The sequence below is a fragment of the Lagopus muta genome, chromosome 3, assembly GCF_023343835.1.
Source record: "Lagopus muta isolate bLagMut1 chromosome 3, bLagMut1 primary, whole genome shotgun sequence".
NCBI lineage: Eukaryota > Metazoa > Chordata > Aves > Galliformes > Phasianidae > Lagopus > Lagopus muta.
Genome location: NC_064435.1, coordinates 67,172,375 through 67,198,811, shown reverse-complemented (window position 1 = coordinate 67,198,811; position 26,437 = coordinate 67,172,375). Strand labels below are relative to the sequence as shown.

Genomic DNA, 26,437 nt, shown 5'->3' with positions numbered 1-26,437 from the left:
AAGCTTTGCGGGAAGAAAAAACAAACAACAACAACAAAATTATCGTAACATGGAATTAAAGCAAAACTAAAAAGTCTGTTCATATGAATTCCCTTGAAGGGTTACTAAATCTGGAAAAAAGAATAACATAAATTCATACCCACTTGTGAATTTAATTTGCTAGAAAAGAGTAAGCAATTTTGGTGCATCAAACTGCTATTTGGAAGTTTGCCTGGGCTGTATAGAGGGGGGATGTGAGAAATTTGCCCTATTTTTACAGTTGAAAGCTTCATTGACTCACACGAGATACTTTAGACTAATATCCTGTGGCATCACAGTGACCTACATGTAATTATTGCATACTTTTTCCAAAATATTTGTACACAGCCAAAAATTATAACCTAAGTTACCAACCAGTTCTTAGTTTATACCAGCAACACAGAGATGGACTTCAATTAGTGGTAACCTTGCTGTCTGATGCTTTTAGCAATTTTTTAGATGAATGTCTGGTCTCGATTTGGTGTAATTTTCTGGTCACTGTTTTTCCTACACAAACATATTTATCCGGTTAAGTAAACGATGTTTAAAAACTTGCAGCTGTCCTTCCTCCATACCCGCAATCAGTGCCCCCTCAGACGTGCAGTGATTTCATGTCTGTAGGTGTGCACACTTCTCACAAAGACAGACATGGGAAAAAGGGTCTTGAGTGCCCCCATCGAGCAGGACTTCCTTCCTGCTCCTGCCTTCACCCATCCTTCCCAGGGCAGAAAGCAGGGCCACTGAGGCAGTTGTGAGATCTGCTGGAGTTTCACTTGGCTGGTGGCCAGGCGCTGTGGGGAAGGCGGATGGGTGGTGCTGGAAGGACATGATAAAGATAGGAACACTTAGTCCCGCAGTCTCTCCAGTCAGAGCTCGCCTGCCAAAGCTCATGGACAAAACTTACTCAGTTCAGACGTTTAGTTCGTACTTTATGTTTAGAAAAAGAAGTTAAAAGCTTTTTGGCAGTTACTGCTTGAAAGGTCATCATTTTTCCAAACGTGAGACATCTGAAGTATATTGCTCATCACATCAGTAGCTGATGAAATTACAACCATTTGCAGTCATGTTTTTTCTTAAGTAGCTATTGATTCAGCAGCCCAGGTAGTCAGTTTTTCCCACCCCTGTGCTCACAACCTTGTTGACTTCAGTGGTGCTAATTTATCCAGAACTGCTTGGGTTGACATCTAAAACTTCTCAGAATAAAACTTAACATAAAATGGGCTTTTTCCACCTGCAGAATTGTAAGAAAGGATAATAACACTAATCCTCCTAGGAGCACTTGTCTGTTTAACTACAACATATTTTTTAACCTCTCATGCTAGGAAGCATTTGGTCACACAGCTGTATTAGCTCAGAACTTCCCCAGACCATGGATGTTGGTCAGTGCAGCCAGCAAATAATATATCTACATCATTCTGCAGCCCAAGATGACTTGGGGACCTCTAGATTGTCCTCTGTCTATTCCGTCAGATAGAAGCTGACCAAAGGAAACATTTTGCCCATGCCACCCACGTGCTTTGACATAACTTGTGATTAGAGCTTTTGGGGCTCAGCAGTACAGACTGCAATTGCTCTTCGCCTACTTGTCCCAAAGGCTCAGCAGGCTACAGGGAATCCCTTTTCATTAACACATCGCATAACCCATATAAGCAGAACAGCTCATTCCAATCTCCAATTTTAATCCTTGTTTATAACCTGCAAGCAGAGAACCTTACATTTAGCATCATTATGTTTGATCGTGGTTTGTATTCAGCATTCTAAATCTATAGCTTGTATTCAAGCTTTTTGTTGTTGATTGTTTTTTTTTGTTTTGTTTTGTTTTTTTACGTGGCTCCTTTTCACTAAATGCTGGCCATTAAAATGTGCTTTTGCAATCCTCCTTTAACTAAACTTGTCATTTACTCTGTTAACCAGTAGCTTATAACCCACTTATCTAAACAAAAGTGTATCCTAAAATAATATATCAAAATTCCCAAAGTTTATGTTTGCTTTTTTTTTAAATTGGATGAAGGTACACAAACTTGTAACATTTCTCAAGATTTTTTTTTACACCAATTATGTTTCCAGATTCTGTTGAATGGCACTACTACTGGATTAAATATACTTAAGGTGCTCTGGGGAGCCTGAATGGGCAGGTTTTTTTGTTATCCTGCAATACTTCACATTCATTTGAGATACTGAACAAAATGTTTCTCTTCATGAAGAAGCAATTCACCAATTCACTTTTTTTTAAATTGTATCAATATTCTAAAGCTAGAGGATTTTTTCAGTTCTGTTTCTACTATTTTATAGAAGAAAATGATGACTTCCTGCCTTTCCTTCGGTCTAAGCGAGTGTTTCTTATTTGCCTCCAATCAGTTGATGAACTGAAATGAGCAGTATATCTGCATTTATAGAAGTCATTACTACCTAAATGTTTCAGCTCTTCCTCTTACAGCCTACAACTTTCACAATTACAATGGTTTGTCTGATTAAAAATTTGAGCAGCATGCACAGCTACACAATGTAAGTATGTATTTTATTTTAGGCCTTGGAATGGCTTGTCACAATTTATCATTGTAAGATTAAGTATATTTCTAACAGAAAATTATGAAGTAGAACTTAGGAAAAAATGCTATTATTCAGTCTTTATAGCCAGTTGCTTACACATGCTAGGGTATGTTTACTTTTATTCTTAGACACCGTTAAACCCCTAGTTTCTAAATATCACCGAAAAATGACACACAGATACTTAGGATTCTGAGGGCTTTGTAGAGCAATTCTTTTGGTGGTGTGGTAAGATCTAGTGAAACAAAAATAAAAAGCAATCAATCCCTGAAACTGAGAAATATTTAGAAAGATAAATGCAGGTTCATCTGTAACTTTAGCTTGCCTCCAAAAGCTGCCATGCTATTGGCAGCAGCCAGCACACACAAGAGAATCGCCCATTATTTTCTCTCCCCAGAGTCAGATTACCACTCCCTTGGCAGAACAGCCTCTCTGCTTAGCAGTTACTGAGGACTCACACAAGACCACATTAAATTTATAACTGCATGACTCAGTTTTCTCTTCAGGCATTATTTGGTTATCTATCTCAACTTTTGTATGTGTAAGAAATACTGCAAAGCCAAAGAAGATGCACTGTATCTTTCAAGAAAGCTGACAGCTGTTTATAGAGATATAAAATAATGCAGAATATACAGGACTATATGTTATGGTCTACTGCTTGTAGCTGAACCGCCTCCCCAGACCCTTTTATCAGCCATACCAATCATAGGAGCTACTTACAAACTAAACCAGCAGCAATACAGAACAACATCATGTTTGTGGGTACTCAAGCGCAAACCCATTCTAAGGCAGTATTCAGTATAAGCAACACTTTGTTGTTCTTGTGTTGTTGTTTTTTGTTTGTTTGTTTTTTAAATCCCTGTGCAAGACAGCATAGTTTACAAAACTGTGAAGAACTTCATTGTAATGGACTTGGGAAGCTACTCAACCATGGGACAGTTCTGCTCATCGGTCCCATTAGAAGGAACTGTGCCTAGTTACATGCTCTAAGAAGTGTATTTTGCTTCCTGAAGAACAGCAAAACAATGAGGCACCATGTCCTTAAAGAAAACAGACAGCTTCTTATAGAGGCAATGAATTTTAAATGGAAACAGGCTGTTAAATGGCTTTGAGGCAACTAGACTTGTTGTGTAACATTCACAGATGCTGCTCCAATCCTAACCTGACATCTGAATTAGTAAGTCATTACCTTGGGTAATGAAATTCCAAAGATATTAGGCATTACTGCTGCATTGACAACATGCGTATGCTTGAAAAAGAATTGCTTTACTCTTACAAACCTTTAACAAGAAACAAAAACTTTGAAGCCTCTCTGAAGATGTTCTCTTGCTAGTGCTGCCCTACTTACAAACGAAGCCTACAGACTTTTCTAGGTATCTGAAAACCTAGTCTCTGCCTTCAAAATGAAATTGTTCACTGCGGGTTTGAACGCTAACATATGACAGAAAGCTTTGTTCCATACTCACATGCTTATTAGCAGGTTGACTCTGAGGTAATGATCCAGGGGCCAGCACAGGAGAACTTGCAGGACTGCAGAGTTCTGGAAATGGATTGGGAATGGCTGGCAACGACGATGTTCTGAATTGCTGTTCTTCTTCTTGTAGACGCCTATAGACATAGAAGCATTAAGAGGAGCAAACTGGCATGACCAGGCCTGTATCTCCTGCTCCACCATTCAGTGTACTGACATTAAAAAAAGAGAAAAAAAACGACCTCTATAGCTACAGCAACAGCAAGCCCAATTTAGGTAACTGTATGTGAAAAAACAACCAGTAATGCATCTAGTTTGTTTTGTTGTTTATAACTTGATCACTTGGGTGAATAAATAAGGTAATCGTGCACAAAAGGTAAACAGAAATATCAGTCTATACCTTCTGTTGTAAGCACGAACTTACAGGCTTAAGCTCCATGTGTCAGAAAGTCATTTCAAACCTAAAGAAGGAGGAGGACATAACTGCAGTAATTTGGAGCCAAATTCCACATGGATCTGCAAACAATCATGTCTCCCAGTAAAGCATGTAGGCTGAGGTTGAAGTCGATACTGTCACTTCATTACAATATGACATTCTATTTCTAAGCAATTCAGCTTGAGCAATAAACTGCAATTACACTATCCTAGCTTATACTACTCGTAAGATTACTGTTTAGACAAGTTTTACATGCATCTCCTGAGATGCATCTCATTAAGTCTAACTAGGGCCAACACAATTTCAAGTTCTAGTTTGCAGTACGCCTGTACTGCTCACACTAACTGAAGGTCTACTAGTTAACACAAAAATGTTAGAAAAGATGTAACACCTGTTCATAACCATACAGACTGCTTTAATTTTCCTACTGGTCCTGATGCTAGGTAACTGTCAGGTTTGCCTCTAACTCCTTTGCCGAATGCACCACCTAGTGGCAACTGTAAAAGTTTCCAAAGGCAATCAACTAACTCCTGTATTTGAAATGCAAATCACTCAAAACTTAATTTGGCTACTTTTTTTTTCTGTATGTTCTTCAGCCTACTACCTTCAGCAAGCTCTTATCAGAGCCCTCTTGGACACAACTGTTAGTTTTGCCTCTAATAACACGTCCCATTTTGAGTACGTTTTCCATGCCTACACCAGAACTGCAGCGCTGATAAAATCACTAACAAACACAGAATCTGCTCCACAGGTAATTCTATCCCTTAATTAAGTTGCCTTGGTATTCCATGAATGACCCAATAGTTTTGTTTCTTGCTGCCAATAGCAGGTTCCAACTGTAACTATGAGCTACGGAAATGACTGCTTCCTTTTTTGTGCTACCCGTGTGCACACTTCTGTAAAGCATGAAGTAAATAATTGTGTAAGATCTCTTCAGCACAGTGGACTTAACGTTTCAGCAACTGTGTAATAGTTCTTTGTATTGCAAATTTGGACTACATGTTTGCAATGATCCCCATTATAAGAACTGGAATTACAGATTACAGAAATTAGACAATGCTGCACTCTGCTCTGCATAGAATGCTGCCATGCATCATTTATTTTATTACTGAGCTAAACATAAAGCAGTACTTTCAAGAGTAATAACCATTCTGTTGTGGCTGAGGAAAAGACACGGCCACTGCCTGGTACTAGAAAGATGTCTAATTAAATCTGAATAAAAGTTTTGCCATTATTTTCTTCAATGTTAAACACGTGATGCTCCATAGGATTTACAGAAGCACAGAGTTCAGAAAGCTGGAGTGTCTTTCAAAGAAAGTATCAAAGTTTAGAAATGCCATAAACAATTAAAAGGAGTGTTTTGACTAAGATACTTAGAACAAAACATGAATTATACTGCTCTAGAGAGTGAATTTGTTAATACAGCACTATTCAAGGTTAAATCTGAAACTTGTAAAAAAAACTGCATCATTAACTGACTTGGCTGTAGCACACAGTAACTGCATACTACACTTTCATACAGCAAATCTGCCTGTCTTAAGAATATAATTCCCATAGGAAATACATCAGCGTAAAGAATTAGGAGCAATCCTTATTAGATCTTGGATTTTTCGTCTACTATTATTGCTCCCCACTTGTCTCAGAGAATCCTTTGTCAGCTAGAAGGAAAATTCCAAATATACCTGATTCAAGAAATATACCTGCACATACTGACCTTTCTTAAAAAGATTTTAAGAATCTCAGTGTTATCTACAGACTCTCCAGTTATCACCAGTCTGTGTTGTAGAGTATTTCACTTTAAGCTTGAATTCAAGTCCCCATCCTGACAACAGAGAGACAACCTGAACACTTCTTTTTCTGTAAAGTCTACCATAACGCACTCGAGTGAAATAGAGCGCTTTTAGGAAGCGCTTTAGGAAGAATGGTTAGAGAAGTACAATGGTTAAAGAAGTGCAGTGCATTCATGTTAATTTGTCTTGGACCCAACAGGAAGCCTCCACTAAGAGAGGTATTTTTATATATCAAAACTAGCTGAATGCAACCTCATTTAACTACTGATCATGATATATAAAGTCAAAAAGCCGTTAATTGCCAGTACTGCCGGCAGAACAGTTTTCAAACATTTGGATTTATTTCCAAACATGGACATTGCATCTGAAAATTGATATCAATACTACGCTTCTATGCATGTCTGCTATCAAAGGCACAGCAGACACTGTTGAAACAAGTAGAAGTGTGGCACGTTTGCATTTTACAAAATACAAAACCTACATGTAAAATCTATATCCTCCACCTACCCAGTGAATCTTTCCTCCTGCGCAGCAGACCACTGTGACCCTACAAGAACCCTACTGGGGTTTATCTCCTATTTCAAAACATAGTTCCTTCAAAGCTGCTTCAAGATGACTTGAAGCAAACAGTGTGCAGTCCTCTGGTCCTACCTGACCGCCATAATGCGCACGGGCTGAGACCTCTGCACTTTCTGCCTGGGAGACGTGGGCTGCAGGGCACTGGATCCTGAGGTGGGCAGCGGGCTGCGGTTAAGCTGGCCATTCTGAAGGAGTGGAGTGGTTTCTGACTGCATGCTGCACGTCGAGTACAAACTTTCAAATGATGAATTCATGTCATTTACCAAAGCTTCTAGGTCCACGTCGTCATCTGAAAGACAAAGTAAAAGCAGCATAACATACGTGAAAGTCGCAGACAAAATAAATTTGGGAAGATGGATGACTAAATTTCCGCCAAGTTGTTACATATTCTGTAGCTATAACTTTACAGTACAAATTTTTATTTCTTTTACAGAAAAAAGAATGCAGCTAGAAACTTACAAAAACACTGATGATCACGTCTGTCTTCTTCAGCAAAAAGCTGAATGAAATATTTCTACTATAATATTTACTGACCTTTTTAGTATATGTATAGTGTTTACTGACAATTGGTGAGATTTTTAATACCAGTGCTGATGTGAAGCACCACTTAAACTGACAGACATCCATTTCCAAGAACATATCACAAATATCTCAGTTCAGCTTGTCAGTGTATCAAGCTCAGACTGTCAAACAGCATGATAAATACCACTTGGAAGATCCAGTACCCTAAAGACAAAAAAGGATATAGTGTTGCACAAGTCAAAAGGTGAAAGATGAACACCTCCATTGTATTAAGTGTGAAAATCCATTGCTATAGTTTCTTGAAAACCCCTCATCTGCACATTTGCCTATGTTTGAGATACAGTACTTCGAAGGGTGATGGCTTTGAAGGCTTTGATGAGTTTTTAACTGTCATTCCATTGACTTTATAAGAAGTTTTGTAAGCTTATTCCTGAAATGCACTGAAGAGACTACTGCCTTAAGGAGCTTAAAGTAAATCAACCAGGGATGTGGTATGCATGGTTGGAGGAACACCATTAGTCCATAAGAAGTACACCAACCCTCCTGTACATGCCAATTTACCTTCAAGGAAGTAACTCATGTTCATTTGTTCCTCTTTAACAGTAATTACTCTGCAAGACAAAACTGGGAGCCTTTTGAACTAACCACTCTTTGAACTTCAATCTCAGTCTAATTACTCCCTAGCCACAAGTTACTCTGTATCAGAAGTTCAACACACCGAGGAACACACACATAGATACCTGCTTTTGTTCAGATGCTCACTGTGAAGTAATCAATCACTTCAGACCAAAATTAACTTGGTTTCCAACAATTTGCCCTTTCTTCCAACTATATCAGCTGGCCTAGTAAAACATAACACAGCTGCCTCTAATTTCTCAAAACTGTTCATGACAGAGATCGCAGAGACAACCAACAGAGCTAGCTAACATTTACAAAGCACTAGGAGCTAAAATACTATTCTTGCCTGAAATAAGTACTTACATTGATACTTTGGCCACATTTTCTAGAAATTGTAGAAAATCCTGAGCTGGAAGGGACCCGTAAGGATCACTGAGTCCAACTTGACCCAACAGGAACAATTTTTCACCTTATGACCCACTACCAGATTTTTTTATTTTTATTTTTTTGAGATGACATAAGTTATCTTTGTACCAGTGCCAACTTCCTGTAGGCATTATCAGAAACAGTATCACTGCACTGACACTGCGTTTGTTTTGAACCCTGACACCCATAGTTCTTGGCACTGGATAAACTGAAAAATCTGCTGAGAAAAGGTGCTGGTCATGCACATACATCTGAGCTCCATGTCATTACTAGAAATATTACATTCCTCAGTGAAAGTTAGGACAACCAGTACTAAAGTAAGAACCACTTGGCCTTCACTGAAAATATACTCATAGCATTTCTAAGTTTGAACATCTATTTAAAACAAACAAACAAACAAACAAAAGAACAGCCCTAAAACCAACCACCACCCGCAAACAGGTTTCTTCTTTTTTATTTCCTCATGGCTATTTCCCTCAGACTCTGTACTTAACAGGTACTATCCAACTATTAAGATACCTTTGCTAGGCTACACCATCTTCTCTATCTGCCAGTTCACACATTTTTTAACAGTCTAGTCCTTGCTTTGCTTGGATAAAGTCAACAATAATTTTCAGGCTATTTTGAGGGATCTTGAGACAGAGTTGCAATTTAAATGTCATTACATCCTCCACATTCTTATCCTGTTTAGAGAACACATATCTAAAACACTTCTTGAGCAATCAGAAGGGAACCACAGGAGTAGGAGTATAGAAAGGGAGAGGCTGGATTACGTGGCTTCTCAATTTTATCATTCATCTTTAGAACCAGAGGACTAAGCTGTAGGGTTTCAGATGTCTGTCAAGTAAAGCTTAGGGATTGGTGAAGGAGGTGCAGAATAAAGACCCTGACCACACAGTCAACGAGTGAATTACAACTGCTAACAACTGTTTAGCAGAAGGGAAGAAAGTCTAGGCATACAATCTGAGGAAGTCTGTATAGCTCTGTCCCTGAGGGTGCTAATTTATTAACAACCTACAGAAGGCTATGAGTGTGCAAGATCATTAAGTTTTCATTCAGATGATTGTAACTCATGAGGAACAATTAAGAGTCAGCACAACCTACCTGACTAACCAAACAGACACAAAGGTGTAATACAAAGTCTTAATAAAGCACAAAATTAGGCACTTCATGCAAAACAGTAAGCAAACCTCTTAAAGCACTGAATAGCCATTAGCAGGCTTTTAAGCATATCAATTATACATCCAAATTCAATTTCCAACAAGACAGGCGAATATAGAGCTTTCTTAATAACATGCTGCACTGAAGTCCACAGTCTGGTCCTCTAGTCAGTTCCTTTTCTTGAGGGATGAAGCACTGCTAATTAAAGCCTTCATCTATACTACAAAACTTTTGCAGGAGTGCAGATCCTAAAGCTTTGTGGAGATAAAGCCTTCAATCCTGAATTTCATACAGTTTCATCTTCATACAATGGCATTTACTATTAAGTACCATTACGTTCTGGAGAGATTGGAGCACATTGCAATAGGGAAACCTCACTGCTGCAGCCTGCCTCAGAAGTGCCAGCAGATGTCTCAGCTGCCAAGCAATACAGCACTATTTGTGATACTTCTCTACAGAGCCCAATTAAATAAAAATAAAACTGGTGATCCACGGGATTTCTGAGATAAGCTTTAATCATTTGCAGGTATAATGTCCAAAAGGAAACTGCAGACACAGTGCAATCCTTCAGAGTACCCTTCCCTACCCACCGGCGAGATTCAACCTCTATCAAGATCACACATGGAATAAAATGCTGACTGAGCTGGATTTTGAGGAGACTTACTAGCTAATAACAAAATTTAAAAATCATAAGCCTCTGAGTCAGCATGTTATCATGCTGGGCCTCCAAAAACACACACACCCAAATACTGTAACTGACGTGGAAGGATTATCTTTGTTGGTTATAGCAGGCAGAGCTGCAGGTAGCCAAGGAAGCTCTTTCTTTCCCCAGCTATCTCTCAGAGGTACGCTTCCAGGGATGCTAGTAACTATTTTCCTTAATCCACATTACATTCTGCACTGGAAGAGGATATTCAACGTCTGCTTTTTTTCCTCTGAATTGAACTGCATAGAGGCTAGCTTATCACTTCCATGCACAAACATGGAAGCAGCCTTGAGCTTGAGTTGTTTTTCAAGGAAAACATTGGCGAAAACTAGCTCTGACAAACTCCCACAATCTTTTTTATTTTTTTTTATTTTTAAATAAAAGAACTTTCAATGTGTATTTTATTTTTTGAGTAGTAAGTTTTTGCTGGGGGAGAAAATGCTGGCAGTTCTGGAGACTTCCTATACCCTATACTTGGCATGGCAGTGAGCAATACTGGCATGCTTTTCCCCTCCCCAAGTAGAACTAAAGTGCACTCTTCGGCAGCAATTTGAACATAGTTTTGCTTTTTTGCCTACAGTTTGTTAAACTTTGGCTTTCACAAACCAGCTCCACTGGATGTTGCAAGTAATATTTTTGATAAATTAGATCATGATTTCAATTACAAGAAAGAATAAAAAAAAATCAGTCCAAGGCAAGAGACAATTCTGTTATAAAAATAAAACCACTATTGAGTTATTAAGTTAAGCTCTCACGCTCCATAAAAATTAAAGCACTTTGAATACCATTTGATTGTTTTTGAGCACACCATAGTGGGATGACAGCCACTCAATTAGGTCTGAGTAAACTTCATTCCATGCCTAACCAAAGGACTTCCAAGTCCCATTTATCTTTCTGCTTTCTAGCCCTCCCCTGTCTCCTAGATCCTAATTTATTTACTTATTTTGGTCCTTCTTGGCCTTGATGTGTCAGCTCAGTAATGGGAACAAGCAGGATCCCACTTAGTCTGAAGCAGGATAATGCTGAAGTGAGTTCTGCTCAGCTTCATCTGTGGCAGCCTCCTGAATTAAGCAGGTATTTCTACAGCTGTCAAGGGGCTTGTTACACTGCAGAGCTTCTGTTTACTGAAAAGGAGCTGAACATGGAAAGAATCCTGGCTCTGGACTGGAGACCAGGTTACATTTTATTTCTCTAAATGGCAGCCCAGCAAACACCCTTTTCACATTCAATCTGGGCAGCTCATAGGGAATACTATGAAAAACACTGCAGGAATTAAGTGAGCTATGATAAAACACTGTATACTTATATACGTAATTTCCTTCTTCGCTCATTTCAGAATTTATTTCTTCAGCCTTACTTCTCATATCATTTCACAGAAAAGACCAATGTGAATGCTACTAGGAATACAGCAGAAGATTTACAAGAAGGCTATACTACCTCTCCATCTCCATGGAAGTGTATTTGATACTATAGGTAACATAACAGTGTGTATATAAACAAGTGCTTGATATTACAGTAGGACAGCTGCTGATTTTGATCCTCTGTCCCCATCTGACAGCCTGTGGTAAATCAGTTTGCCCAAATCAGTTTCAGTGCTGAATATTCAGTGCTCAGGTTAGATACTAAAAACAACTTATTCTCAGAAAGGGTGGCAGTGCATCAGAACAGGCTGCCCAGGGCAGTGGTGGCATCACTGTACCTGGAGGTTTGCAAGAAACGTACATAGGTGGCACTTAAGGACATGGTTTAATGGGCATGGTGATGATGGATAAATAGCTGGACTAGATTATCTTAGCAGCCTTTTCTGACGTTAAATGATTCTATGACATTCAAGAACCTACTTGGCAAAGCTAAGGTGAAACTAAAGCAAGATTTAACCCAAGTTAAGCTGAAGGATGATATTTCTAAGGCACTTTGAACACGTATTAATTGATCCTCAAGGAGTCAGAAGGAAACACTGAAAGAAGAGGAACACACACAGTTGCTTTGATTATGCAGTGAAACGCTATATAAATTGTAGGTAATACAGGAAAAATATTCTTATTTTAAAACGAACAGAAGGTCTCAAACAGATTAACAGGGAAAAAGACATCTAAAATATCTGCAGTATCTACCTCAACAGAAAGGGTGGGTGATGGAAAGCAATTTCCTACATTTTTCTTTGACTCTTCCTCCATGACCTCAGCAGAGATGCCACAGCTTAGTGACACATCCCAGCTTCCAGTACCAGCTCCACTTCCATACAACCACTCCCTCCAACATTAAGAACCGCAGACAGGCAGATTTACACAAGAAACAAAAAGACCAGTGATTTAAAACATCTGCAAATTGCAAATCCTATGCATTCATTCTGTTTTCCAGGTCCTCTGCTGTAACCAGCTCTAACAGCATCGAAAGACTAAATTTGTTCAACATTAGAACCCTGGAGGTTGCTATGTTTGTGTGAAGACACAAGCTCAGGTCTGTCTCCCACAGTCATCGTCGAGTTCAAAGTGATCTAATCTGATTTAAAAATGCCAATCCTGCACCTCTGAACTCCCCATTTCTGTGTACCCTGTGTGCCCTCATGGGACTCCGCACTGAAGAAATCTCTACTTTCTAAGTAACATCCATCACCTTAAGTGAAATCCTCTACTTCACACTATAACTATGGTTGCTGGCTTACGGAATGTCACATCAGTGTATGTGCAGCTTCCCAAATGCTAAACATGCCATGGAAAGAAGAGAAAGAAGCAGAAATGATGGTCTGTAAATGAGCATGACAGTGAGACAAGCATCTGCAATCCTTGAGCTCACTGAAATGCCACACAGAGAAATCATCAGGGAATTTGTAGCCACTCCTGCATTCTCCAGGTAATTTTTTAAATTCCATGTGCATCTAATTCAATTTCTGTCAAAAAGGCTGGAAATGTTAATGCAAAACGCAGGCACGTTAATTAGTGGTGGTGGGGAGAATTCACTTTATAAACATCTTGCTAAAGGTTTATGGTTAGACTCCAGTATTGCTCTTACAACATGCTTTAAAAACTTCTTGACACAGAAGACAAACTAAATTGAACAAAATTAATGTTGCTAGGTAACAACAACAGGAATTACGTACGTATGAAGGGTATTTGTCAAAATCAAAGCAGTAATGATAACAGGAACAACTAGTTACAGGTGTCCTACAGAAGAAAATAATCACAGAATCACCAAGGCTGAAAAAGATCTCCGAGATCATCCAGCCGAACCATCCACCTACCACCAATATTTCCCCACTAAACCACCTCCCTGGTTGGTTTAGATGTAGTGCAACATCTAAACTTTCTTGACTTTCTTGAACACGTCCAGGGACAGTGACTCCACCATCACCCTGTGCAGCCTGTTCCAATGCCTCACTTCTGAAGAAATTTTTCCTAACATTCAACCTGAACCTCTCCTGGAACAACTTGAGGGCCATTCTCTCTAATCCTACTGCAACTTACATGAGAGAAGGGGCTGATTGCCACCTCACCACAACCTCCTTTTATGTAGTTGTAGAGACCAATAAGGTCTCCCTTGAGCCTCTTCTTCTTCACATTAAACAATCCCAGTTTCCTCATCTGCTCCACATAAAATTTGTGCTCCAGTTGTAATTCAGTTGCATCCTCTTAGACTAGTCTTGCTCGCATAAAACTAGTTTTGGGAATTCTGATGGAGAGCAAATGCAGGGTTTAATAACGAAAAATTCAGCTCTTGCCTAGCTCTCACACCTAACAAGTAGTCATCATAAAGAGTGAAGATGACAAAAGATGACAACCTAAGGGATAGAGGGCATGGATAAGGAGGCTCTGTTTAATTTCAGAGACAAATCAAGGTAAATAATATCTCTAATAAAGGTTTTTAATGGTTTTGTCCTTTGATGAGTTTGCAGTTATTCAGACGACTTTGAGAAGCATTTCCCACTGTGCACCTTCCCAATTGTAACCTAGGAACTGTCAAGTCACGCTGGCCTTTCACTGCAAAGCACTTATGTTTGTCATCTCAACTGAAGGCTGTCTGCAGTAGGTTCCAACATCACCTCTGAAACCTCACTTGGTTCTAAGACACAGCTGCTGAAGCACTAATGACTTTGCTGTAAGACAGAGTAACCTACAAAAAACTAAGAAAACATCTAGAACACCTAGAACAATGATCATACACATACCTATGAACTTTTACAATTACAAGGGAGACGATAAAAGAGCTCTCTTACGGCCAGTTCCTTTTATGTACCCAAAGACTCCAGTTAGGGAATGCAAAGTTGGGATTCAGTCTTTCCAACATGCATTTTCTAGGAAAACACTGACAGTTTAGAAAGAAAAAAAATGGGGGGAAAAAAAAAAACATTCTTAAAAAAAGCATCAGGTCAAAATTTGAACCAAATCCCAAATACATGCACCAGTTGATTCAGTGTTACTGTGCAGGCAGTAGGAATGACCAACTGCTGGTCAGCAAACGTACCACACCCTGGTTCCAGCAGCCACTGATGGCAGAGCTCCTGTCAGCAGCAACCGCCAGCCTTTCAAAAGGCTTTTTGCACAGCCCATGTTTGCAGAGGCAATGCTGTAGAGTAAATAGTGAGTAAACAGATCACTTAAAGCAGTCTGAAGTTAAGTAGACCTCTGGGAGATTATCATTCCTGGGACGGTTACAAAATCCAGTCATGATTAATTTTCAAGAGACTGGTAACATCTGCAATTTTCTTCTATGAATGTTAGTTTCAGTGGTTTCCCGGACCCATTTTATTGTGTCACCTGATTTTAACATACTAGTTAAAGAAAAAGTCTGAGAAAGCTCTTAAATAGAAAGTATGTGTTTGGTTGAGCTTGTAAAGACGGGAAAAAATAACCTAAAACCCAAAATGCTTCAGTTACACAGGGGATAGAAAATAACATTGATGAGAGAAGTGACCCCTGTGAGGACCACACAGGACACTGAGGTACTATTTTCAAGGCCAAACCTGGAGCTGGAGGAGACCAGTCCTCAGGAAGCCCTACAGAAAAGTACAGTGGTTCCATCAGAGAAAACCTTGATACACCATGGGGTAGGCAGACCCCAGAGGAGAGTCATGATCATGTCGTAGCCCTTTACGTACACAGGTGGAAAAAAATTAAAGAGAGCAAGTGAATGAGTGCATGAGGCAATCAGACCTACCAAACAACTAGCTCAGGGATCCTCAGCTCATATCCCATCTTAGTGGTAAGGTGAATTGGGTACCTCAGCCTTGGTGCATCATCTCTACAGCAAAATCAGGAAAGAGAGCTGTGCTGTTGCATTTCAAAGTCACAACTGTAAGAAGGCTGTCATTTATCCTTCCAAAGAACACAGCTGGGTAATTCCTGGCATGCCCAACAGAGCAGCAGAACTGCTGCTAGGCTGTGTAGGCCACACAAAAATTAACAGAAAATCCACTTTGGCTTTTCAGAGAAAGGGGAAAACAGCATTAACCTACTGACCTGTTACAAGGTACTTCCAGTCCAAACTCAGGAAGCACAACACCGGATAGCAACAGATTGATGAATTGAAATACTGTCTGCTGGCCACACAGCAAACGCTTGGCAGACTGCATCTTACATTAGAAAGTCGTATTTATGGGTGAGCAAGTTTAAGAGGATATCCTGTATCGGCAAGAGCTGCAATTTGACACAGCAAAGGCCAGGCTTGCTTGAATGTTTATTAATACTGCATATTTTTACACTGAGAAAACCAAAGAAATGTTTTAAAAATAGTGTGTTCTCCTTTTGCTTGTTATGAATGAAAATGATTGTTTTTTTCAAGTTTACTCTATCATTTCCTCATGTATGTATTTATATCCATGACACTAGTTTAAGATATCTTTTTCTTATTACTCATTCCAGAAAAAAAAATAGTGTGCAAATCAAATATACACAAATAAATAACACTCTGAAAGACAAGTCAGAGTTCAAAAAGTAGTTAAAAACTGAGACAGATGAGAAGAGTAACCACATGTCTTGCAAGTCCTAAACCCTTAAAGGAAAGTAAAAAATGCAGTCAAAGCATCTATCGCTTTCCTTCAGGGAATCTATGCTCTCTCCCTGATTAATGTCGTAATGCCTAGCCACATAATCCCAGCTGAACACTACTTACGACCTGATATAAATACTCCCGCCAAGATTAGTCACTCCCACCCTGCCAAGAAAGCCCAAGCTTCACCCCAACTCCAGGGTGCAACAACACATAGCCCTGTACGGAGCTGCTACTCACCCACAGCCAGAGCCCCAAAAACCCCACTCAGGGCTGCAGGGCAGGCTGGGGATGGGGGCTGTGTGCCTGGAGCAGCAGCATCATTTTGCTTCAACAGTGCTATGCTGCAAGCTGAGCAAAGCTTCCATGTGATATAAGCTGGGGTTTCCACTAGTGCATCCCCTCACGCAGGGGCAAAGCCTGAGAGCCAGCACTGGAATATCATCATCATTAAATAAGGTACCTACCTCCTCATGCCAGATAATCAAACTTTTGGTCTTTGGCTCATTAAACCACAAGTTTTTAGGATTTCCTTGGAACAATTTTATTGTTGGTTTAGGGAGCGCTTTGAAGAGGATGTAATGCAAGTTCCAGAAGTTGCACGTGGCAATTAATGAATCAGCTACATTAATTAAAGATTGCCATTTCAAAGCATAATAGTTACCTCGCTGTGATCCACATACCAGCAATACAGACAACAGAAACACATATTTTAAGGTACTTCTAGTCAGAATTTAGCTAACAGAACTGAAGTCATGAAAAAATCCAGTTCTTTAATACTGGTGTAATTTGGGGCTCTTTTACCAGCTGCTTTAATAGTTTACTATTAACTCCAGCTGTAACTTCAGTAAATCATCTACAAGAAACTGAGCTGCAGGAGCGTCATTCATAATTTCAACATCAAAAAAGTCTCCCAAGAGCCTCTAACTGGTGACTCTCTAAATTCGCAAATGAAGTAACAGCGAGTGAGCTGTCATTTTATTATAGACGAAGGCAGCTGCTGTCAGATATTCTCTTGTTTCCTCAGCATAACCTGCTATCAGCTTTCTTTACATTTCTTCATCCTCTATGGACAAAGAGTATTTTGGGGTATTCGTCTAGTTCCATATGCATATGGATACCTTGCCCTTGGGTCAGAAGCCTGTTTCACCCTTCTTTCTTCCCATCAGTTTAGCTCAGCAGTCAGCAAACCAAGCAGTGCTTTCAAGTGCAAAACTGGCTCTGCCAGTAGAAGAAACCAAGCAACAGGAGTGGATAATTTCAGAATTGTAACTGTAATAAAGTACGAACCTCTCTGCCGCCTTAGAAGGGAACACCACAGCCCTGTCACACAGATTCGCAGATGGCACAGCATATTGCTGTGTTCGCATCCCAAATGGCTGCCTGGAGACACTGCCGCGTGCACCCCAAGCCAGGACGTGGGAGCTGGGCTTGGAAAGAGGAATGGCCACTGCCAAATGGCACCTTTCCCCCTGGTCTCAAGAGCTCCTATTGGAGAACTTACTGGTGTTATTTTTATTTTAAGTATAAATGGAGGCTAAAAACAGGTCAATGAAAATGAAGAACACACAAAAACAGCACTGATAAGGAAAAACCAGAGATGCTGAGATGACGTAGAACAGTAAAGAAGTTTCCTCCACCGTCCAAAAATCTCCCTACTCCTGTGTCACACTGCATAACCAGACATTACCATTCTAATTGATATTAACTGTTTGTAGTCAGTCATCTGAGACCAGCCACAATGCAAAAGAAAAAACAACCAATTTACCAATGTATCTAGGTCCAAGGAAAACATGCTATTTGCTTCTTCTAGAATCACAGAATTCTAGACACACCAAATCAAGTTATCTTTTTAAATCAGCTACTCAAAAATTTGGTCCTTCATTGTTTCACATCCTGCAGGCAAGCTGCACCACTTAAAGTAAGTTAGGATCAGGTTAACCCAAAAGCGAAAGCCACAGATATGCTACAGAGAAAACCCGCCATGCCTCTATATGACTCAGATCTCAGTGGCCAGTGACGCTCCTTGTCCTTAGGAGACCCATACACTGAATTTCACAAGGCGCACGCATTCCCAGTTTGGTACTCAGGACGTCATGTGATTCCTAAGGACCAATTTGATGCTCTTCTCCACCCCGTTCTGTTTCACAGTGTTGTGGGCAGAGACCTGGGGCTACCTCCATGCATACACAATATACACAAAACAATACTGCTAACTGGACAGACAGCACGTATTTTCTCTTGCCTGTATTCTATTAATAAATTATCCCTTTTTGCAAGGCATTCTCCATTTTCTCCACTCCAACAGCAACCAAGCTGTGTAAGCCAGAGGCAGCTGCATCCATGACAAAGGATACCCAGGGTCCCAGGGGCATCAGCACTGGCCATAGGAAATGGCCTGCTCACCTCACTGTGTTTTACATGTGAAACAAAGCCCAGAAAGTCAGTAAAGACTGGTTCTTCCCCCAAATGCATGCCCACAAACCGCAGACCAAGGCCTAAAAAGAGGCCACGCATGAACAGGACAGAGCTTACGGTAGGCAAAATGTGTAACCATAGAGCTGTAAAGCACTTGTGTTCTGATGGACTTCCACTGGTGGCTTTTTAACAGCAGCAGCAAGCTCAGGTTAACTGCTACAGTAGCAATACCCATCATCATCCAAGCAGCAAGCTGCTATTGCTTCAGTCACCTGAATGGAGAGCCCAACAGTGCTGCCACAGCACCTTAGAGGTAGACCTGCACTTGGACCTTGTTATAGATTCTAGATCTGTGTTATTCTTCTACCCATTCTCTAATACTCATCATTATCTGCTGAAGAATATTTTAATGGTTATTCATGAGGGTACAAGCCATCCACCTGCACATCTTGCTGTGTTCACTACATCATCCACTTGCCATTCAGCTGCAAACCTCCTGGGTTAAAAACTCTTCACCTGCAGCTCTTGAGATTTTGGAAGAACTATTTAAGTAGGCCTGAGCTCTCCAGGATTTTTCAACCATGTAAGCACAAACCACGAAAACCCAAGCAAAAAGAATAACTTGGGTGTTTTGTTGTTGTTGCTGTTTTATATAAATAAGAGCAAGCTCATAACTGAATTGCAAAAACAAACTCAAAAAATAAGCAGTCCCATGATGCCTTTTTAATATACAAACTTACAAACATGCAAGCTTATAAAAATTTGTGCGTGTAAGCTTGCAAGCAATAGATACCTACCAAGAAGCACTAACAAGATGCACAGTGTAAAAGATGTCCTTGCGCAGTAACAAATCCACTCAGACAGTGGTGCTATAGCATACCATAATCGTGCGTGGCTTCCAGCCTCACTCTGTGCATGTCACAAACTGCCCACAATCTTGATTTGGACAGAAAGACTCAAATGTTGTTACTGCAATCTCAGCTTCATTAATGAAATTACATACTAATTGCTTTGGTCAATAGCACCTTAAACACTTTAATTACTTAAGAAGCTGCTTGCTGTCAAAAACAACAAATGCAGCTGTATCTTCCATCCTATATTTTGGTTTCTTACGGTATTTTTTTGCCCCACTTTAAATGTGTCGTGTTTTGGTTTTTGTTTTTGTTTTTTAGCTAAAAGCATCATTAGTTCAACAGAAGCTTATCCAAGAGATTTAAGTCAATTAACGAACTCAGACTGATCTTCCCTTGAAATCTCTTGGCTTTAGGAAAAGTGCTGCAATCTTCTGCATCTCGAATGCAAGAATGTCAGCTGCTTGGGAATTATGCATTTCTCAAGTATCCTCACATGACACAGCTCATCATCCCACTTGCAGCACTGTGTTTACGTAAAGGCAGAAATAAATACTCCAGCGCTTTATCACAGGTAAGTTGGAAGACAGTGATGACTGAGGTTTATTGCTACAATGCTACACTGGGGATAAATATTACTGCACAACTGATATCAAATCACAGCAGTTCTATTATAGATCTCTAGTTTATCAAACTAGAAAATTTGTCAATTTTTCTCTTTTATCACATGAGCTTAAAAAATGTTTGCTTTATAAATGATAAAGAAATCATTGCATTGCCTCCAACAAGAAATCACAGAAGGATACTGTCTTAATTCATTTTGGAACAGATTTAATACCACAAGGAGATTTTTCAATGCTAAAGGCACCATAAATAATGCAAAACACTGCAATATCATCAAAACGATTTTCTTTGGAGCAATAATGTGGTTCCACTGATGATATACGATTTTTTATTAGATCCTTAATGAACTTGTAGACCAAGCAAAACAAAAAAGCAAGCATGTTGTCCTCTTATTTGGCATATACAAAGTGTAAAGCATAAACCACAGCACTAGCAGTGTTACATCAAAACATACAGTTATCTAAAAGTATTATAAAGTTTTAGGAGAAAAAAGTAAATGAAGTTTGTTTCTGTTTTCTCATGTGCTTATACAACCGTGAATTCTTAACTAAGATCATAAAACGGATGAAACTCCAACACAGTTTGAAAACAGGCATGTATGAGAACTTCTACGCTACAGAAAGTGCTAGAAGTACAGAAAGCTTCATAGTTTTCTCCATCTGCAACAACTCTCCAGTGTGGATTCTCCATCCAAGCTTCCTCCACAATCTCTGGGAACTCATTTTGCAATTTACCTTGCATGAACTGAAGGGCAGCACTTCCTTTTTTTACCTGAGGTAAGTAAAATTCAGATTCTTGTCATCTTACTATTCCATCACGGAGGCACTCTGTCAATTACAGGCAATTACTTTCTTGCTCTTTGCTATCACATTAACTTCTATAGTGTCCCCTCTACCAACAATCCTAATTTTGTCCCCCCCTAGGTAACTCTTCTCCTGATACCCCTGCCCCAAACTGAGGTTGTGCTAGACCACTCTGCCTTCCTACATTCCTCAATAAAGAGCATACTGAATTAACCTGGACAGGGCACATCATGTGTTTTGACTGACGTTTTTTGGGCAGACGCTCAAAATAACAAGTAGTACTCAATGGCAGTTGTATCGGGTCAGTGAATAAAACATAGTCTGCTACATAGTAGTATCTTTCCAGGTCAACTTAATCCATATACAAGGACCTACCACAAGTATAAAATACTGTAAATGGATTGCAAACCCATAATGATAATATTATATACATAGAAGTTTGAGATTAGGTTCCTTCCAAGCCTATTTAAAATCTAATCTATTTAACTTATGCCACTAAAAATCTCTTTCACTTCATATATTTCAAGCCACCAAAGAAGTATTTAGGTAACAGCACAAAAACATTTTTCCTCTACCCCTTCTGTGACAGATTTGTGCTCACAATGAATATAGATCCAACGCTCGGGGATGAGCCGCCTTCTGCATTTGTATGGTAACAACATCAGAAGGACTGGTTTCAGGCTGGACCTGGGACACATGCAACAGTCAAAGTTAAGCTCTTGAATTCACTCAGTATAGGGCTCTATGTTTGCCTGGAATACACAAACGAGTTCTCATTTCCACATTCATTGCAAACAAACTCACACAAATTAATTTTCTTGCTAAATTATCTGTATTTCTAGCCCAATATGAATATCTACAAATGCTTCTACTGCAGCATTTCATTTCACTTGTTAAATCAGCATTTCCTTCAGAAAAAGTGTTGGCTTTTTTGCCATTACCAGCTCTACCATCAAACCTCTGGGAGACACAAGACTCTGGGGAATGCAAACGGCCTGAGAACAGAACAGCAAACGGTCTGAGAACAGCTTACTTGAACGGACAGCTTTTTTCAGGGAAAAGTCATCAGCGCTGCGATCACAAAGTGCTCCTGCTCAAGCAGTCGCTGTAAGAAAGGAGGCTTTCACCCAAGCAGTGTCTTTAACAAATTTCTCCACAACAGTCTCAATTTGCCTCGGAGCCAACAATCTGCCAAATTCATCTCTGAACTTGTTCTTCAGTGAGAGATCTCTCTGTTCTATGTTTCACCAGCTTAGCGCAGCAGGAGACGTGTAGCCTGGCCCCAACTGCTATGCACTATTGCCATACAGAGAGAGGGTTGAGAGGCTTTTTGTTTTGCTTTGTTTGGCTGTTTTTTTAAACAGAAGGTTTACAGAGATACACAATGGTGGAAAGATATTACTACAAACATAAATACTGTATTAGTAGACATCTTGGCTCCTACGGTAATGAAAATGAATTATATCTCATTCAATAGTTACACTCCAGCTAAATGCTAAAATCATCTTAAAGAAACTCCATGGCTTTTCACCATGCTTTATGCCTCAAGTGGTTTTCCCTTATCTCATCCTGCATTTATTCCTTTTTTTTTCTTTTAATAAACATTCTAAGCTCAGTTTGCGAGGCTGCTCATGACTCCCAACTTCGACTTCATATCCCCACACACATACACATGAAAAGAAAGCTTCAACTATCCTTCAGCTTAATTCACATCCCTACTGCAAGTTCAGAAATACATACCTTGAATCCCTCTTAAAAAAGGACATTTATAGCACTTAAATCTGCATTATCTTTCACCACTTCCAAGTCACACACCGCATACAAACAAGTCACTCTATAGAATGGCTGCGCATCACATCAAATTAACAGTCCTTAACTTTCCCTTATACTTGAGATTATATCTTATTATATGTTCACATGTTATGTGTTCTTTCCAAGCCTTTATTAATTACAGAAACAATATATCACAATGAGAATGAGATAGTTTGCTTCCCTCCCTATCAATGAGTGAAGCCCTGTCCATAACTGAAAATACACCAGTTAGGACAGGATAAAACTGTTTTATATTTCTGCATAGACTTCTATGCAACACCTCATGTGTGAAGGCTGCCTTAGAAGTAATGTCTCCTGTTTATTATGTTGATCTGTGACATCAGAGGTGGATGTTGGTGGTATGGCAGTAGAAGATGAACCTTCCCACCAACATTCCATCACATTTTGTTGCTGTGTGACAGATGGCATCAGAGGGGCAGTCTGACAAACTGAGTCTGACGTGGAAGTATGTACAAAGCAGAAGTATGTCTCGGAATTCCCGCATGCAGAAGAAGTGGCATCCACTGACATTCAGTGACACATCCTGAATGTTTCTGGAGACCAAATAGTGGATGTGAGCACAGTAAGGTGGTGGGTGGTGCAATTCAGCAGTGGCCACAGTCAAATGAAAGAAAGACAAACCATGTTCTGGACAACCTTGTAGAGTTGGGTTTTTGTTGTTGTTTTTTGTTTGTTTGCTTGGGGGGAGGGGGGAGTATTTATTTATTTATTTTACATGAACATGGCATGCAGACTCTTGTTCACTGCTGGTGCAAATGCATAGCTGTGATGGCAATGTTGAAAAATAGTGTTTTGTAGCTGACAATTTGCTCTATCAAATACTGTCACTGTACTTTTTGTACGTGCTGTAGTTTCTATGGAAATAAACAGGAGACGCTACTTTCAGAGCGATCTACATAATATCCAAGCCTCAAAACAATATCGCTGATCTTCAAAACAGTGGTTGAGGCCAGGAGGTTTTCCATGGTAAGGCACACATGACTCAGAAGAGTTACAGTGGAAACACTTCAGTTTTGATTATGTCTCTCCAGGACTGGTTCCCAACTTAATGCCATAAACAAAACAAGAATTCATCTGTGAAAACAGCACGCACCCTATGAAGCACATCTCAACTACATACTTGACAGAAATTTTGCAACAACAATATCCTCATTTTGCTAATGGGAAAAAGGTAGACAACCAAGAGTGATTTGTTTCATCCCATGTAAGAGGTAATTTGTTGAACAAGCACTTCTAGCTCCTTGCCCAGCTGTCAACACCAGCAAGTACTGCTCTCATCCAATGAGGATGTAAAGACATAGGTCTTACCAGCACGTTCCTGTCATCAGAACTTGTGTCATTTTACAGTTCTTGCTATCTTAAGTCTGACTTCAATCATGAACTTAGAAACACTTTTTTAAACACAAAAAATCATTTCGTACTTATACAAACACAACTTTGCCAGCATGAAAGACTGCTTTCATGTTTACCCAACAATAACAAAAAATTTAGCCAAGTATTTTAGTGACATCCATTTTCTTGAATAGACTGTAGTATATACTCATCTTGACATAACTGAGTAGAGTTATAATTGCTGATATAGACCATGAACACATTCCAATGCAACTTGTTTGAACCAGCTAGAGGAAATACATTTCCATGCTGGAAAAACCTGGAAATCTGCAGTTCTCAGCTTCACAGTACCTGCCAGAACCAATGTCTTTTATAAACAGATTAGAAAACGCATTTTTAAGAAAGATGTTGTTTAAAGCTTTAACTTGTATTGGGCATTTTCTTCTCAGCTACAAGATGCATTCTGTCTTTATTTGATGATTCCAATTTTCTAGTACATAAGGTTCCTGCAATTTATCCTATCATACAGAAAATGATACTAAAATCTTAAACTAGTTCTATGCTTGTTCAGACTGCTTAACCTAAATTTGATGTAATTGTGCCCGCCAAGTATTACAACCTTTTTTTTACTTTCAAGTACCAGCCAACTTTTGTTTAGTACTCGTAATTCCTCCTCTAACTTAGACCTGCAAACAAGTAAAAAGGAAGCCCAGTAAGCTGCTGACTCCTAAGGAATTCTGAAGCCTTTGTTGAGAAAACTGCCATGTCTCAAATATGCCCCATTTCCCTCTTGCACACAAATCTTACCTTCCCCCTCGTTCTGTTTCTTAACTCTGAAAATGTTTGTGATTTAAACATTGCTTGATTTTATGCATTCACTTGCTTATTTTAAGGGGAGCAAAGTGAATTTCTATATTTATTCATTAGATAAGAGCCTTGCTTAGGAAATGAAGCTCATAAAAAGAGAAAATAATATATATTTTGCTTCACCTGAGGCACTGGAAATAAGAGACAGAAACCAAATGTTAAGACACTTTATCATCAGGACAAACAATGGAAGGAAATAAAGAGCTGCACTGCCTGTTCCCCATCCTCTCAGCACTTTGATAGAGACCAAAAATACAACCTCAAAGGTCAAGGAAAATAAAAACCTAAAAACTGAATACATGCCTAACAGCACTGTTTGCAGACAAGAGGGCTGCACTGTGTCAGCTATTAGAAATTATCTGCCATCACTAGAGAGATCAAAGGTACATGGCTGATCAGAGGCAGAACACAAATCAGTTCAGTGTTCTTTAAATGGGGGTGGGAGTAACTCTGGTCTTTATCTGAAGAAGTTAAATGGATTTTATTCTGGGAAAAAAATGATATCTAGTCCTAGAATTGCTAAATTGTACTGGTGTTCTAAGGCTGTAAAAGGACTCTTGCCAAGCCTAAGTCTAGCTGGTTTCGAGAATTCAGGGAGAAAGTAGTTTCTGGCATAACAACTTCCTCCACTTTGCCACACCACTGTTACGACGTTCTTAGAAATAAGTTTTGCAGGAAAGTGGGAGGGGAGCTGTATGACAGCAGAGGCACTGTGCTCTGCATATTGATTTCACTAAAGTAGGCAGAGATTTAAAAAAGAAAACAGTTCTCTCTTTGGTCATAGTAATTTCAAATATTGCATGTATTGTGAATTTGATTGCAATTTATCTGCATTTATTTGTATTCCAGTGAACAGAATATCTTTATTTTAGACTCAAACTGAGCAGTGATGAAGCCAGATTAACACCTTCGAGTCTTCCATGCAATGAAATATTGAATGGCAGTGAAAAAGACTGTTTCCATCTTCAAATACACCCCTCCCCTTTACCCTGTCAAATCAGCTTTGAAGTTTCAGATTTGATTTTGGGTACAGAGCTAGAATTTGAAACTATTATGATACCAGAGAGACACTGTTTTTACTGAACAACTGCTTTTGTTACGGTGTGATGAAAAACTAGGCTACCTAATAAATCAACTTTTCTAGCTGGAAAGTTCATTATGCTGAGACAATTTAAGTGCCCGCAGACATGTTTTGACATTTGGCTATGACAACTTCACTGAAAGGTTCAAAAAGTTCTAATATAAAGCAAAATACACTTGAAGACACCTCCTAAGAGGGAAAAAATAAGCAGAATCCATGGACATACAGGAAGATGGTAGTGTAGCACTGGCAAGAATTCAGCTCAGCCACGTTAAAAACATTGTTTCTAAGCTACCAAAAGAGCTTTTGCTGCTAGTATTACTTCCCAACCTTCTTCTCTCAACATCTTGGCAGTACAAATTTAGTCAG

At 39.4% G+C, this 26,437-nt stretch overlaps 1 protein-coding gene across 6 annotated transcripts in view; it reads right to left on the bottom strand.

The window, feature by feature from the left end:
* GRB10 (growth factor receptor bound protein 10) overlaps positions 1-26,437 on the bottom strand; it is a 138,693-nt gene that overhangs the window by 49,023 nt on the left and 63,233 nt on the right. For all 6 annotated transcript variants that reach the window (XR_007376040.1, XM_048940247.1, XM_048940246.1 and 3 more), the window contains 2 exons: positions 6,914-7,130; positions 4,032-4,173 (listed from right to left, as the gene is read on the bottom strand). Coding sequence is in view for 5 of the 6 variants with exons in the window: in XM_048940247.1 (XP_048796204.1) it covers positions 4,032-4,173; positions 6,914-7,130 (359 nt within the window). In the remaining variant the exon portion in view is untranslated. The remainder of the gene's footprint in view (positions 1-4,031; positions 4,174-6,913; positions 7,131-26,437) is intronic.